This window comes from Hemiscyllium ocellatum, chromosome 24, assembly GCF_020745735.1.
Source record: "Hemiscyllium ocellatum isolate sHemOce1 chromosome 24, sHemOce1.pat.X.cur, whole genome shotgun sequence".
Classification (NCBI taxonomy): Eukaryota; Metazoa; Chordata; class Chondrichthyes; order Orectolobiformes; family Hemiscylliidae; genus Hemiscyllium; species Hemiscyllium ocellatum.
Genome location: NC_083424.1, coordinates 22,560,714 through 22,577,832, shown reverse-complemented (window position 1 = coordinate 22,577,832; position 17,119 = coordinate 22,560,714). Strand labels below are relative to the sequence as shown.

Genomic DNA, 17,119 nt, shown 5'->3' with positions numbered 1-17,119 from the left:
GAGTAAATATTTGGTCACTCCACTTAGTAGGTCCATGTTGTCAACTATAGTTAAGGAATTGCTCAATGAAGAAACTTTAATTAACGATCAATTATAGTGCAAAGGATATATTATCAAAGCTGGAGAGAACATAAAAGTAAATCAAGAGCAATGAATTTCTAGGGGAAAAGAAGACAGATTTGTGGTTCTGAGAAATGGGGGCCATGCTGATTTTCCTGTTAACAGACATGAGTCATGAAGATTCCTCTTCCATACTATAGGAAAACTGAGTCTGGAACTTTAATAATCTTGCTTTAAATGTGTTGTAAAATGTTTCACAAGGTTCCTGTTAATGTCAAGGGTGTCCCTGATATGAGTGCTGGATCTGGGAGGGTTCTGTGGCGTTATGATTCAGGTTGCATTTTATCGATAGTAATCTCCCTGTTACAGAAGTTTTTCTCTTGTGGTTTGAGTTTGCCACTTGATGTTTGGTTCATGGGTAGACAGCACCATCCAATGGACATTTGTTGCAATTGTTCATGACTTATGATTTGGAGATGCCAGTGTTGGACTGGGGTGTACAAAGTTAAAAATCTCACAACACCAGGTTACAGTCCAACAGGTTTAATTGGAAACACTAGCTTTTGGAGCGATGCTCCTTCATTAGGTCATTGTGCACCTGATGAAAGAGCATCGCTCCGAAAGCTAGTGCTTCCAATTAAACTTGTTGGACTATAACCTGGTGTTGTGTGATTTTTAACTTTGTTCATGACTTAAATTGGACAAACCCAGAAAAGGCACGACAGCATCAACAATTAATAATATTTCAGTCAATCTAAGGAATTGCAAAGCTTCAAATAAATGGCATTGGAAGATTGGCTCAACTTCGAGGACAATGAGACACAAAAACAAATACCACCTGGGTTTGCATTAATTTTTTTTGTTATTGATTGAAGTTGGAAGTGTGTGATAGTCATCACTGGGTGATCAGTTAGCTCAGATGGTTGGATAGCTGATCTTCAAAGCAGAGTGATGCAAACAATATGGCTCCAATTCCTTCACTGGTCATCATCAAGGGGTCTCCTTCTCAATCCTCCACTTACCTGAGGTGTGATGACCTTGGGTTAACCAACCACTCGTTGTCTCTCTAATGAGAAAGCAGCCCTATGGTCTGCTAAGACCAGAGTAACTTTGCCATTTGCTTCACATCATGAGGTATTATTCATATTTGATTTCTTATATCAAAGATATGCACATTCAGAAAGGTTGGCACAACCAGGCAATCCAAAAATGATAGCTATAGAGTCCAGACCTGATCTAAATAAACTGTGTCTTATAAATAAAGAAATAAACTTCATAAATGAACAAATAGTTTGAACAAGTAGCTCATATTTAACAAAAAAATATGATGCAGAACATCTAGAGCTCAGTCTGAGTGACTGTTTGGTCTGTATCTCAGTCTCTTACATCCATGATTCCACATATAAACCATATTCAAACCATTTAATTAGATTCCAGATTTTAAATGACACCCACATCTTCACAATCTTACATATGAATTATTGTTGATCCTTCCAGCAAGTGACTCACTCCTGATATCTGTTATTCAAATATGAACCTTCCTGATTATTTGATTAGACTGCATCCTCTAACATACATCTGGGAATTGAAGTTAAAGCAATGTGAATATTTCATTGTGAAATTTGTAATTAATATTATATTGCCATGTAGCACATTTTGGAGCGGTGAGTTGCATTAATTATTTAAAGTACACGGCTGGATTTGTCCTCTGGGACTTACCTTACACTTTCAGACTTCACTCCCAAATCTAACAGAGTTTGATAAATGAATTGTAAAATATGCTGGTCTACTAAAAGTATTACAGCATCACAGGGACAGAGGAACCTCGATCTTGGACCAGGACGACAAGCCTGCTCCACTTTTCAATGAGTTTGTGGTTAATCTGACTGTGACTGCACCATCATTTTTCTGTCTGTCACTTGTAACTCGTGACTCCTCTTGTCTATCAAAAATCTATTGAACTATGCTTTGACTAAGTTCAAAGATACAGCATGCACTTTTTTTCAGGGGAAGAGAATTCCAAACACTAATTTCTCCCCATCTACATCTCGAAAGCGAGACCTGTTTTCCTTAAATTGTCTCCACTAGTGCCAGAGTGCCCTCAAAGAGGAAATATCCTCTTGGCTCTGTGGAGTACCCATCCTGTGCCATCTGGGAAGTGTTGGTTTCTCCATGTATCTCAGATGATCGCACAAGCAGGGAGTCTCTGCAGCTGCAAAACTGTGAGATCAGCATTCTGTAATTGGCCCAGTGTCTGGTGTTACTCTGGTGCTGAGAGGTAACTAGGTGACACATTTAACAAAGTGGTCACTGAAATAACTCCACAGAGGCTGGTGTCCTATTACCAAGTTTCCCTTTATTTACGCATGTGGAGAGTCCTCGATACTGATCCAGCTCCCTCAGAGCCAGCACTCAGAATAACAAAAACCTCTAATACTCCTGTTTATATCTGTCAGCCAGGGCTTCCTGAGTAGACCAGGTTAACAGCCCCAATCAGGGGAACTCGTATTCTATGAGCGCCATTTGGCTGAGCTAATTACAATCACTGTATCCCTCCCCCTCTGAGTCTGAGGACATAGACCGGATCTCTATTTTTGTAGCACTGGGTCAGGTTCCTCCTATCCTGCCTCCAATACGGGTGGTGCGTACCAGTTAGTTGTTCTCCTCTTGCACCTGGAGCATCTTGGAAGAATTTCATTCTCATCTTCAGGTGGCAAAAACATTGAGGCAGCCACATCTAACATGTCCCTCTCAGATTCAGAGGTACTTTCAACGCTTGATGGAGAGGGAGAACCCACAGCTTCCAATAGCTGTTCTGACTGTTCTGAGGGGGTTGGGCAGGTTTTGCTCCTGTACTGCTTGTGAGTTTGCAGCTTTCATATGGTTTGTGTGCTTGTTCAGGACCATCGCACCAACCTGAACTTTATACATCACGAGACCTGACCTGGCATTGACCACGCCTCTTACCCATGCAGGGCCAATCCCATGGTTCCCACAACAAACTTCGTCCCCTGAAGTAAACTGTCTCTCTCGCTTCTCTCTCGCTTACTGGAGTCTTGTGTCCAGCATTAGCATTCCTGATGTTGTTTCACCTCTCCCCCGGAAAGATCAGATTTAACCTGGTGCAGAGTCTTTGCCTCATGAGTAACTCTGCTGGAGCTATTCCTGTAGTTGCATGAGCTAACTCGGCCCTTTGGTCAAATAGGAACCAGGACAGTTTGGTATCTAAAGAAGCTGTAGGCTCTTTCTGTAAGCCTGCCTTCAAGGTTTGGACTGCTCTTTTTCCCCATTGGATGATGGTGGGTATGGAGCTGTCTTTATATGACAAATACCATTCGACTTTAGGAAATACTCAAATTCTATGCTGGTAAACAATGACCTGTTATCTGTGGAGTCCATGTATTGCAAAAGATACTCACGGTTTTTCTACTGCCGTCCCCATGTTTGAGAAATTAACTTTATGCATGTACAACCACTGTGAATGGGCGTCCACAATGACTGAGAACATTGTGCCCATGAAAGAACCTGCGCAGACACATGTAGCGAATTCCAGGGTATACCCAGCTATCCCATGAATGTAGCAGAGGTGCTAGCAGTAATCTCTGTCCTGGTTGGCACGCTGGGCACTGTCCGCCAATGTGACTATGTCTGCATCCAAGTCTGGCCACCTGACATAACCTCTCACCATTTTGGAACCCCCTGGATGATCCTGCTGGAGTTCAGTCAGTATCTGGCAGCGACCTTTGTTCAAGACAATCACTCTTAATCCCCATGATATACCATCCTCCACTGTGTTCTGGTCTCTCTGGGTCCAAAAAGGGTTTCAGTTCTGGTTGTGATGGCCCTTTGCTTTCCCCCATCGCCACCAGGTATTTCAGTTTTGCCAGGACTGGATCTTTCTGCATCCAAAGTCTGATATCATCAGCTGTAACTGGAAGTGGGGCCAGAAATTGTAAAACAATTATGGACTCTTCCTGTGGCAGTACCACAGTTGTGTACCTGTCAGCGGGAGGCAGCTCAATGCATCCACATTCATTAATTGGCCTCTCAGACAATGTCCCAACTTGCAATTACACAAATTCGAGTCCACCACTGAATCAACCTGAAGCCCTGGGCAGCATTGCCTTGTCCTCTTTAAGCAGACATAACAGGGGTTTGTGGTCCATTATTAATATAAATTTACCTCTGTAAAAGTATTGATGAAACTTTCTGATTCTGAATATGAGAGCCAAACCTCCTTTCTTTATCTGGGTGTATTTTCACTCTGCATTAGCTAACATCCTGGATTCATATGTAACTGAGCGTTCCTCTCCATTGGGCCACCCGTGAGCTAATACTACGCCAATGTCATATGAGGAGACAACGCATATCAACACCAGATCTCGCTTGGGACCATAGTGTGCCAACACCTTAGATAACGATAGGTGTTTTATCACTTCCCTGAAAGCTATGGTGTGGTTATGTGACCATTTCCAACGCTGATCCAGTTTTAGGAGTTGTTGCAAAGGTGCCAGGATGGAGGCAAGGTTATGTACGAACTTTCCACAATAATTCGCCAGCCCAAGAAAAGACCTAAGCTCCAGTACAGACATGGGAGCCAGGGCACCTTTGACCACTCTCACTTTATCTTCTAATGGGTATTACCTGGCATTGTGACTCTGTAGTGAGGTAGATCAGTTCGAGTCTAGATTAGAGTGGTGCTGGAAAATACTATTCCCAATTCCTCCGCCTCCACCGTATCTGCTCCCAGGAGGACCAGTTCCACCACAGAACACATCAGATGGCCTCCTTCTTTAGAGACCATAATTTCCCTTCCCACGTGGTTGAAGATGCCCTCCAACGCACCTCATCCACATCCCGCACCTCCGCCCTCAAACCCCACCCCTCCAACTGTAACAAGGACAGAACCCCCCCACACACAGTGCTCACCTTCCACCCTACCAACCTTTGCATCAACCACATCATCCGACGACATTTCCGCCACCTCCAAATGGACCCCACCACCAGGGATATATTTCCCTCCCCACCCCTATCTGCTTTCCGCAAAGGCCATTCCCTCTGTGACTACTGTCCATGCCCCTCAACAACCCACCCTCCCAACCTGGCACTTTCCCCTGCCACCGCAGGAATTGCAAAACCTGCGCCCACATCTCCCCCCTCACTTCCATCCAAGGCCCTAAAGGAGCCATCCAAATCCTTCAAAGTTTCACCTGCGCATCTATCAATGTCATTTATTGTATCTGTTGCTCCCAATGCAGTCTCCTCTACATTGGGGGGACTGGACACCTCCTAGCAGAGCATTTTAGGGGACATCTCTGGGATACCCGCACCAATCAAACCCACCGCCCGGTGGCCCAACATTTCAACTCCCCCTCCCACTCTGTGGAGGACATGCAGGTCCTGGGCCTCCTTCACCGCCGCTCCCTAACCACCCAACGCCTGGCGGAAGAACGTCTCATTTTCCACCTCAGATCACTTCAACTCCTATGGCATCAATGTGGATTTCACCAGTTTCCTCATTTCCCCTCCCCCGACCTTACGCCAGCTCCAAACGTCCAGCTCAGCACCACCCTCATGACCTGTCCTACCGGCCTATCTTCCTTTCCACCTATCCTCTCCATCCTTCTCTCTGACCTATCACCTCCATCCCCTCCCCCATTCATCCATTGCACTCTTTGCTACCTTCCCCCACCCTCCTCTCTGACCTATCACCTCCATCCCCACCCCCGTTCACCTATTGTACTCTATGCTACTTTCTCCCCACCCCCAACCTCCTCTCATTTATCTCTCCACCCTTCAAGCTGTCTGCTTCTATTCCTAATGAAGGGCTTTTGCCCGAAACATCGATTTTCCTGCTCCTCGGATACTGCCTGACCTGCTGTGCTTTTCCAGCACCACTCGAATCGAGACTCTGGTTTCCAGCATCTGCATTGTTTTTATCTAGATCACTTTGGGTGCTTGGAACAAATGTTTCCTCCTTCGGCGTATGGCCACCTGGAAGAAACATCTAAGGACTACGTTCAGCTTCTCAAATCGCTCCATATTGGTCTTCTCGGTTATTAGCATGTCAGCTCGATAAATGACAGCCTGGGGTAAAGGCTGATGATGCCCCAAATGGCAGTCTTATATATTGATACAAACCCTTAGGGGTATTAATTGAAAGTTCACCTCTGAGAATCCTCATCCCACCACAATAGCAAGTACACATCTCCAGCATTATGAGGGACAACTGCCCCTTCCTCTCCCCCACACCCCCCCCCCCCTCCCCCCCAAACTGCTGGCTTTGTGTAGAAATCCTCTCTGTGAGGGACTTGCTATTTATCCAGCTGCAAAAAGTGATTTACCATTTGTTTAAAATTCCCACAAAGGTGAACTGGCCCACCAGTCTTTACAATCAATACGACTGGTGCTGCACATCCGGCAAACTGGTTAAGTGGTCACCCAGTTCAAATGGAGGACAATACCAGAGCAACTGGTATGATGATTCCTTCACTTTCCCACCTCCTGATTTCTGCCTCTACTTTTGCCCATAAGGCAAGTGGCACTGACCTTGCACAATCGTGTAATTGCTCCCTGGTCAACATGCAAGGTGGCCTTGGCTCCTTTGATAGTTCCTAGACCTTCCTGAGAAACCTTCGGGTATTTAATTAAGACTTCACTCAGGCAGCCATTGTCTAATCAAAAAATATGGAGCCAATCCAGGTGAATCTTTCTCAAACTATTTCACCCCATCAATCTTACAGTCAGTGGTAACTCAACCAACTGCTTCTCATAAGAGACTGGAACCGAAGTTAGTCAGTAACAGTTCCCCAGTGTAGGTTCTCAGTCCAGCTGAGGTCTTGTGCAAACCTAAGGAAAGACATTCACAGTGAATTTTGTTAAACATTGGTTCTGCAATCACTGAAACAGCTGCTCTGGTATTGTCCTCTATTTGAACTGGGTGACCGCTTAACCAGACATTTATTTTGATTAGTTCTGATTTGGACATTGCTCAGTAATTTAACTTCCTCAAAATCGGAGGTAAGGGGGCTTTCCAGGAATGCAATCTCCTGGACATCAGCCAAAGAGTTTTCTTACTCAGTTTGGGTCTAGTGGGACTATTTTGCCATTCAGTACCGGCAGCAACTACAATGGCTTGCCAGCCTGCACTCTGAAGAAAGTTTTAACTGTTTGGCTAAGGCGTGGCTTTGTTTTGGGGTTTTGCTGTGGGCTGGCCTAGAGTCCCTCTGTTCAGGATGTGTCTTGAATGAGGCCATGCAATTGCCTTCACTCATCTGGTGTTCCCCAAGACTGACGAGGGTGTCTCCTTCCATCGGAACACCCTGTAACTCATATACTCCTATTGCTGCATTTTCCAATCACCAAGCCAGTTGTGGTGCCTGTTTCAAGTCCAGTTGGGCTTCACCTATAAGGCATTTTTATATGGTCACATCATTAATCTCACATATCAAACAGTCTCTTAGCATCTCTATAAGGGTTAAGCCAATATCACATGCCTCTGCCAGTCATCGTAACTTCATCAAAAATCCCAACATGGTTCTTAACTTGCCGAGTAAAACTGATCGTGTCTCAGAATTAGGTGCCAGCATAGACTGGGTTGGAAGGACTGTTGTTCTGAAGATTTTATTACTCTATTTTCTAATTTATCTCTATGTTCCTTTTATTTATTTTTATTTGGACTTTTATTTCTTTAACTTTGTAGTTTTTTTTCTGAGAACTGTACTGAAGAATTTGTACCTAGGTACCTTGCAACTAAGATGGCGCAGTTATGGTGGCTTATAAACTTTTCACTGTACTCATTTGAGTACATGTGACAATAAAGTAAATTCTAATTCAATTTAATTCAATTCAATAATCACCCAACGCCCACTTGAGTGCCTCAACTGAACCTGCCTCCCCACATCTCTGGCTAATGCATTCCATGTCCGAACTACCTGAGAAAGATAGTTTGAGAAAGCTTTTCCTCACATCATGCCTTGTTTCATTTGCACATCACTTTAAACTTATGCCTTCTTATTCCTTTTACCTCCTTCCAATCTATTTTACAAACAAGCTTGCTCATGATTTTGAAAACCTCTAGCAATCTTCTCTGAGCCTTTGTCTCTGCGAAGCGAATAGTCCCAACTTTTCCAATCTCTCTTCATAACTGATTCTTGGAATCAGTCTTCTGCACTTTTCTTGTAATGTTGCACCTGAAACTGCATTCACTACTCCAGCTGAGGTCGGACAAGTGTCTAGTACAAGTTCAACATGACCTTCTTCCTCTTGAACTCTCTGCCCCAGCTAACAAAGCTGAGAACACTGCATTATTTGTAACTACCTTTCCATCAGTCAAAGAATCATAGTCATACAGTCCTGCCACCTTTATAGACCTGTGTGCACTTACACCCATGCCCCTCTGCTAAGGCATCTCCTTTATTCAGAGACAGGAAGTGGCATTCCCAGTGTAGGAGAGATGACGGCCTTTTATTAATCTGGGGACCCAGTCGCAAGTCCTATTGTGGTAGATGGTGGAATTTGAATCAATAAGAAAAACATTGAGATCTGATGTAATGACCATGAAACCGTTACTGAGTGTCAGGAAAAACCCATCTGGTTCATTAATGTCCTTCAGGAAAGGAAGTCTGCTGTTCTTACTTGGTTTGGCAGATATGTGACTCCAGACTCCCAGCAATGTGGTTGACTCTGAACTGCCCTCTGGGAAAATTAGGGATGGGTAATGTCCCATGAAAGAACAAAAATAAAGTCAAAGGTTTCTCATGGTAGACAGGTTAGCAAGGTTAGATCACATGGAATACAGGGAGAACTAGCCATTTGGATACAGAACTGGCTCGAAGGTGCAAGACAGAGGGTGGTAGTGGAGAGTTGCTTTTCAGACTGGAGGCCTGTGACCAGTGGAGTGCCACAAGGATCGGTGCTGGGTCCACCACTTTTTGTCATTTATATAAATGTTTTGGATGTCAACTTAGGAAGTATAGTTAGTAAGTTTGCAGATGAACCCAAATAGTTGGGGTAGTGGATAACAAAGAAGGTACAACAGCACCTTGATCAGATGGGACAATGGGCCAAGGAGTGGCAGATGGAGTTTAATTTACATACTTTGTAAATGCTAGGTGTTCGCATTTCAGAAAGGCAAATCAGGGTAGGACCTCTACACTTAATGGTAAGGCCCTGGGGAGTGTTGCTGAACAAAGATACCATGGAGTGCAGGTTCATAGTTCCTTGAAGGTGGAGTCGCAGGTAGATAGAACAGTGAATAAGGAATTTGATATTCTTGTCTTTATTGGTCAATGCATTGAGTATTGGGAGGTCATGTTGTGGCTGTACAGGATATTGGTTAGGTCATTTTTGAAATACTGCATGCAATTCTGGTCTCCTTCTTATCAGAAGGATGTTGTGAAACTTGAAAGGGTTCAGAAAAGATTTACAAGGATGTTGCTGGAATTGGGAATTTCCGCTATAGGGAGAGGCTGATTTGACTGGAGTTACTTTCCCTGGAGCATCGGAGGCTGAGCGATAACATTACAGAGGTTTATAAAATCATGAGGAGCATGGATAGAATAAATGGACAAGGTCTTCTCCCTGGGGTGGGGAGAGCAAAACTAGAGGGCATTGGGTAAAGATTTAAGAGGGACCTAAGGGGCACCTTTTTCACACAGAGGATGGTGCATGTATGGAATGAGCTGCCAGAGGAAGTGGTGGAACTGGTACAATCACAACATTTAAAAGGCAATTGGATGGGTTTATGAATAGGAAAGGCTAGAGTGATATGGGCCAAGTGCTGTCAATTAGGAGTAGATGAGTTTAGGATATTTAGTCGGCATGGACCGAAGGGTCTGTTTCTATGCTGTGTCTGTTTCTATGACTCTACCTTAACAGCTGTTGAGTGAAAAGGGATGGAGATTTTGGGATAATTTTCTGGAAGTCAATAATGGGTTTTCCATATCACTGAATTTGCAAGCTTATAAACTTGCATCCATAGGCTTTACATTTCTGATGTGTGCTGGTCTACTGGGGAAAATAAAACTCCAGCTTCTCTTTAAGCTGGTCCTGGGGCCTGACTGAGGTCTGAAGTATGGAGCAGCTTTCTGCTGTCAACTTGGCATCTCTCACCAGACGTTCTGCTGACGTGTGGTTATTGCCTTGATTAAACATTAATACCTACGTGGGAAAGAAAGTGAGCTGACACCTGGTGCAGGCTGAACAAGGACTAGACCATCTTCATATAGATATATTGCAGAAAGCACAGGCCAAGTGAAACACTGTACTCATTAATGAACTCAGTGCAACAGTTAATTTGTTTCTGCATACCAGTTACCCGAGTCTGAGGAATGTAAATTTGTATCAGTGCTCACTGGGTCTTCTCCCTCTGGACAATGGTTTAGCCTTCAGTTGGTTATAAGTCATGCATGTGCCACGTGGTCCTCAGTCGGTCTCTTTGGGAAGATGTCACTGGCATTGCTTTTGTGTGCTGTGGCATTGACTATCCATCACGCCAATGGACAGAAGGCAGCAAAAGAGGTGAATCGTGAAGAAATGGAGATAGCTCGGGCGACACTGGCTGTAAGTACCCTCTTTCACCATTAAGCAGCTGAGAGAAAGGCAAAGCCCATATTGCAGGACATTGCCAAGTCTAGAAAAAGCATGAAATAATGAAGGGGGAAGCCTTATCCTTTAAAATAAACGAGGAGAAAGTGAGGTCTGCAGAAGCTGGAGATCAGAGCTGAAAATGTGTTGCTGGAAAAGCGCAGCAGGTCAGGCAGCATCCAAGGAACAGGAAATTCGATGTTTCAGGCATAAGCCCTTCATCAGGAATGACACTCATTCCTGATGAAGGGCTTATGCCCGAAACGTCAAATTTCTTGTTCCTTGGATGCTGCCTGACCTGCTGCGCTTTTCCAGCAACACATTTTCACCTTTAAAATAAAGACCTGTATGTTGTAGAAGAATGGGAAGGTAGGATTCCCCTATCCTGAGTCTCAGTTAGAAGCTGAGACTGAGGGGGATATCTTGGCTTTTATCTGGTGCGAGCTCAGGGAGGAGAACAGGAGTGAATTTCATGCTTACAATAATGGTCATAGAGTCTTACAACATTGGCCCTTCGGTCCATTATGTTTATGCTGGTCATCAAGCACCTATCCACTCTAGTCCCACGTCCAGCATTTGGCCAGTAGCCTTGCATGTTACATCAAATTAAGAATCACCCAATGTTGTGAGAGTTTCATCTCTACCACCTTTTTTATGCAGTGTGTTACAGATACCCGCCCCATCCCAATTCTTCCCCAAAACCTCTCTAAACTTCCTGTCCTTTGCCTTAAACCTATGCTCCCTGATTATTGATCCCTTTACTAAGGGAGGGTTTCCTCCTATTTGCCCTGCATATCCCCACAGGATTTTATATATTTTAACCGGGTCCTTCCTCAGCTTCCTTTGCTCTAAGGACAAGAAGCTAACCATGTGCAAGTTAGGTGAATTGGCCAAGCTAAATTGCCCGTAGTGTTAGGGGTAAATGTAGGGGAATGTGCCCTGGGTGGGTTGCTCTTCGGAGGGTCGGTGTGGACTTGTTGGGCCGAAGGGCCTGTTTCCACACTGTAGGGAATCTAATCTCATCTAATCTAATCTAGCCTTTCTCTGTAGCTGCAATTCACCAGCTCAGGCAATACCCTGGAGAATCTCTTCTGCGCTGTCTCCAGTGCAATAGCCTGTTGATCAATTTCCATCAGTTCACATTCGATCATCAGTAAACTGATGGAAAGGTTATCAACAGTGTCATCAACACTTACTCAGCAATAATTTGCTCAGTGATGCTTGGTTTGGCTTCCATTCGGGCCATTCAGTTCCTGACCACATTACAGCATTAGTTCAAGCATGGACAAAAGTGCTGAATTCCAGAGGGAAGGTGGGAATGACTACTCTTGACACCAAGTTACATTTGATTGAGTGTGGTATGAAGGAACCCTAGCAAAACTGGAGTCAGTAGAAATTGGGGGTAATATCTCCACAGTCTGGAGTCTTACCTGGCCCACAGTAAGATGGTTGAAGTTGTAGCAGGTCCGTCTCAGCTCCAGGTCATCTCTGCAGGTGTTCTGCAAGGAGGCATCCAAGCTCCCACCATCTTCAATCACTTCCTTAATGACTCTCCTCCATCATAAGGTCAGTATACAACTGCATAATTTTCAGCACCATTCATGATTTCTCAGATGCTGAAGCAGTTCATGTCCAAACACAGCAAGACCTAGACAACATCCAGTCTTGTGCTGACAAGTGGTGAGTAACCTTCATGTCACAACACGTGACAGGTGATAACCATCCCAAACATGAGGGAATCCAACTAGCATCCAATTGAGATTCAATGGAATTACTATTGCTGATTTCCCCCGTTATCAACTTGCTAGGCATTATTATTGGTCAGATAATGAACTGGATTAGCCAAATAAATGCTGTGATGACAAGAGCTGGTTACAGATCAGGAGTTCTGCAGTGAGTAACTCACTTCCTGTCCACTATCTACAAGGCACAAGTCAAGAGTGTGATGGAATACTCTCCACTTGTTTGAATGGGTGCAGTTCCAGCAATGCTCAAGATGCTTGATATCATTCAGGACAAAGCAGCCCACTTATTGGCACTTCATCAACAAACATTCTCTCTTACAATCACTGACACTTAGTAGCAGCAGTGACCACTATCTACAGAATGCACTGCAGAAATTCAACAAGATTCCTGAGACAGCATCTTCCTCCATACAGAAAGACAAGGGCTCCAGCTATATGAAAACTTCACCATCTGCAAATGTCCCTTCACACCACTCTCCATCCTGACTTGGAAATATATCACTGTTCTTCAGTAACACTGGGTTAAAATCCTAGAACACCATCTGTAAAAGCATTGTGGGTGCAGCAACAACAAAGAGACTGCAGTGGTTCAGGAAGGCAGCACCTTAGGAAGGTCAGCTAGAGATGGGAGTAGTCAGCAAAGCCCACGTCCTTTGTGTAATCTTAATACTGATGAGTTAATATGGAGTGTGCAGGGCCAAGTGATGGCAGGCAGGGAATCATGTATTGGTATGTTTTGTATTAAAGTGAAGTTGGGATGTAGGTGGCAATGGGAATCAGTAGAGGACATAAGTTGACATGGTGGCCATAATATATCACGGGTTGAATATACATGGATGGTACAAGAGGTCATAGCGTTCAGCCGAGGGGAATCTGTTGGCACAGAGGGTATGAGGGGCATAGATTTTATTGTAAGTATGAGGGGAAGTAGGTGATAGACAGAAGGGTTCACAGGGAGAAGGGCCGTATGAGGAGAGTGTGTGCCCAATGGGCAAGGGTGAGATTCAAAACACAACTGAGACAAAGTACTAGAGCACCAAGTCATCAGAATGTCAGCACAGCAGCCCACAGTTACCCCCCAGACTGTTTCTGGCTTTGACTCCAGTAAGTACCCACACTCCCTCCCCCAAACCCCACCCATTACTCAGGACACTTCTCCAGTGCTGGGTGAAGTGCGTTGGGAAGTTTCCCAGCCCTGTGTGCCTGTTTTGACTGTGTAAACCAGGCCTTAATGTAAGACCTTAATGTAAGACAGTGGAGCAGACTCAACTTAAATGATACACCAGATTTTGGTTCCAATACTGCTGTCTGATATTGATTCTAAGAATGGAAGAACCTGGAGTAGAATTGGCTTGTATTTGTGTGCACAGTGAAATACATATTAAAGGCGCCAACCAGAGGCATGGGTTACAGTAACTGACCCAATAACTGATTCAGATCATTTCACCCACTCTGCACCCAGTTAATCCTGCATTTTGCTTTTGTTTTTTAGGCTCCTAGTTTGGTTGGATGATCAATCAAGAAGATGCCAGAGTTGTATGAGTTTCTTATGAACCGATTGGCATTGTAGTATCCTTTAGTATGACCTTAATGAGGAGACAAGTGTTGTGCACTTTCATTCCTGTTCTTTCTTTCACATGTGGGATTCACTGGAGCTGTAAACACGCTATGTAATCTTCTGGATTTAAGGCTTCCAAAGTCTGGAGTAATTGCTAACAGGTTAAGTAATATCCTTACAATTCTGTGTGCCCATCGATATTTCTGATATTCAACGTTACTCAAGCAGCAATGGATAGTTCCTACATAATTGGTTGGTAGAGTCATCGGTTTTCTAGTCGAATGTAAGATTGCATAGTGAGCAATGACCTCTCAAGAACTGGCAAAAGATCCCATGCTCTCCACCAGTGGATTTCATAGACAGTTTCCTTAACTCCATCCTTCAGTCACAATCTGCAGTATGATTTACAGGATGATAAGGAACCTGAGCTCCTCTTCTACAATCTGAAGGATGAAGTTGTTCAGGTCAGTTTTTGCTTCAATTTTGTTTGTTATGCAAATCTTTAAAAGAAAGGATTCAGACTTACCTACTCAATATTTTGAGTCTTTCTTGTGCCTAATGACCTGTTCAGTCAGACAGCAGCACACAGAACAAACAAGTATGGATTAAGAAACAAGGGTGTACTAAACACGCTACACTTAACCAGAAGAGGGGAAGACATGCAGACATGCAAACGTTCGCATGAGAAAAGAAAAACAAAGGAAGTCAGCAAAGAAAAGGATGAATAATACAGATGGGGAGAGAGATGGACAGAGACACTGAAAAATATGCACAAAGGATGCTGCTCAATAAATGCTTTTGCTCATTATCGCTACGAAAGAAAAGGGAGCAGGAACTGCAGCTGAATGGTTTGTCATTGATATACTGACCTCCTGTGTCAGGACAGGTCTTGCAGTGAGTAATTAGAGTCAGCACTTAACAAAGAATGATTTAATAGAGGCTAACAAATTCTCAGTTGATCTCAGAAGTAGGCTAGGGATCTGATCTTTGGTTTTCTGGTGATACAATAAAACCCCATTTCTCATGTTTATGTCAGTCAGTTGACTAATGCAAGAGCATCCACACCTGACCCTTGTTGTGCAGAGTGTCTCTCATCCCATGTAAAAATAAAAGATTATTGTGCAGCATTTCACTCTGCTGATGGCCTCAGACCACAAGCTAACAGTTACAAATAATAGTATCTTCCAGCACAGAGGGAGGCCAATTGGCCCATTGTGCATGTGTCATCACTTTGAAAGAGCTCTCTAATTAATCTTGCTCTCCTACTCTTTCCCCATAGCATTGCAATCCAATTCTTTGTTTGAAAGGTACTACTGAATCTGCTTTGACCATTCTTTCAAGCAGTGTAATTCGGATCATAATGGATCCTATTTATCCCCGAATTGTTTTTGATTCGTTTGCCAATACGTCCTCTAGCTATTGACTGATCTGGAAATGGAAACAGTTTCTATCAAAACCCCTCATGTGTTTGAACACTTTTATTAAATCCCCTCTTAACCTATTCTGCAATCCCAACTTCTCTAGGAAATGACAATTAGTGATCAGTTGATTTTTTTCTTTTACTTTCTCCATGTAATTTTATCAAAAGTAGTTGCTAGCAGTGGAAGATAATTGTTCCAAATGATGTCTTATAGAAATGTCTTTCCACTGAGCTCCTTCTGCTCTCCTTCCTTTAGCGTTACCTGGTAAGGGATATGACGGCCGATCAGCTTTCAGCTCTCCTTGAATCATTGGGATTTTACAAAAAGTCAGCGAAGGGAGAAGAAGTCCCAAAGGAATTCCAGCATTTTCCATTAAAAGCTCCACGAGATGAGCTGTAAATCAATGAATGTCATGCACAGTGGTGACTGCACATTCAGTGTGGAGATGACTTCCAAAATGCACCGATGATGTTCGAGTCTAAAAGGCAGTCAACAGTCAGGGCTCGAACTGAATGTCTGCTTCTTGGTGTGGGAAATGCTTCAAGAATAAAAAAAACCCAGCACTCATCCTTAACCTTTGCAATCTGTTCTATTTTGGCTTTGCATGAAGAATCATTCAGTGCAGAGAAATGCTCCCTTTACAATTTTCATGAAGTACACCCAGGTCGAACATAGCACAGGTCAGATACAGAGTGTCAATCACTTGATGCTGCTCTATTAATGGGAGAATATTTCCTTAGCTTACTAACGCAAGAAAAGTCATACTTTTTTCCTGAACAGAATGATTTAACAATTCACTGGCACGATGCATTTGGAAAATCGTCACGGTATGCTTTAATTGATTGAGAATATCATTTCCCACGATCATCTCCATCTGCAGGTTTCCTTTCAAGCCATTCATGATGACTTGGAATGACATCACTGTTCCTTCACTGTCACCAGGTCAAAATCTTGGAATGGTCTTCCTAACAGCACTACACCCTCAGTGTTGCAATGATTCACAAAGGCTGCTCACCAGCCACCTTCTCAAGGATAATTAGAGATGGACAGTGACTCCCACATATCGAGTGAGTATAAATGGAGACCAAGACGCAGCAGAATAGAGCTTCCTCTTGCTAGTTGACCCACCCCACCTCCGAGCTAATTTTTCAAGTCAGCACTAATTAGTGACAGACAGTGAACTAGAACATGCCTGATGCAACAATAACAACTTGCATTCATAGATATTTTTATTCAATCTGTTCAAAGACAGTACCATATTCCTCTGGAGCAGGTGGGCTTAAATGCAGTCTCCAGATCCAGAGATAATGACATGACTATTGCACCCCACAAACCCTACAGGTTGCATTTATAAACTATCTTCAACCTGATAAACCTCCATGGTGCCCCACATTAGTGACCATCCAGCATTCCGATAGGAAACATAGTGATGAGGGTGGAAAAGCAATTCTGTTCTTTTACACTTCATGAGCATTGCTCCACCAGCTGGAAGGGTAACCTTTTTCTGCCATCCCTGTGGGTGTGATCCCCTGCTAATCCACAGGGAATGTGAAGGGGGTGTAAACCCTTCCACCCCCCTGCAGTGTTCTAAGAAATTGAGCATTGCTGGGTGCAAAGGGGAGGAGCAGTCAGCCTTGGAGAGAGTTGCAATTTCAAGGCTCTCTATAGTGCAGCACCTCAAGCCTTTCTGTTGGTCTGTACACCTCTTGTAAATATTCAGGTGTTGGTGAAGAGACCACCAGCTTCAA

General features: G+C 43.8%; 1 protein-coding gene across 2 annotated transcripts in view; it reads left to right on the top strand.

The window, feature by feature from the left end:
* The window catches only part of selenoe (selenoprotein e), a 36,133-nt gene extending 20,237 nt beyond the window's left edge, over positions 1-15,896 (top strand). For both annotated transcript variants that reach the window (XM_060843953.1, XM_060843952.1), the window contains exons 2-4: positions 13,885-13,961; positions 14,336-14,414; positions 15,627-15,896. In XM_060843953.1, the coding sequence (XP_060699936.1) occupies positions 13,885-13,961; positions 14,336-14,414; positions 15,627-15,770 (300 nt within the window). In that variant the 3' untranslated portion in view covers positions 15,771-15,896. The remainder of the gene's footprint in view (positions 1-13,884; positions 13,962-14,335; positions 14,415-15,626) is intronic.
* Positions 15,897-17,119: the final 1,223 nt, after the last annotated feature.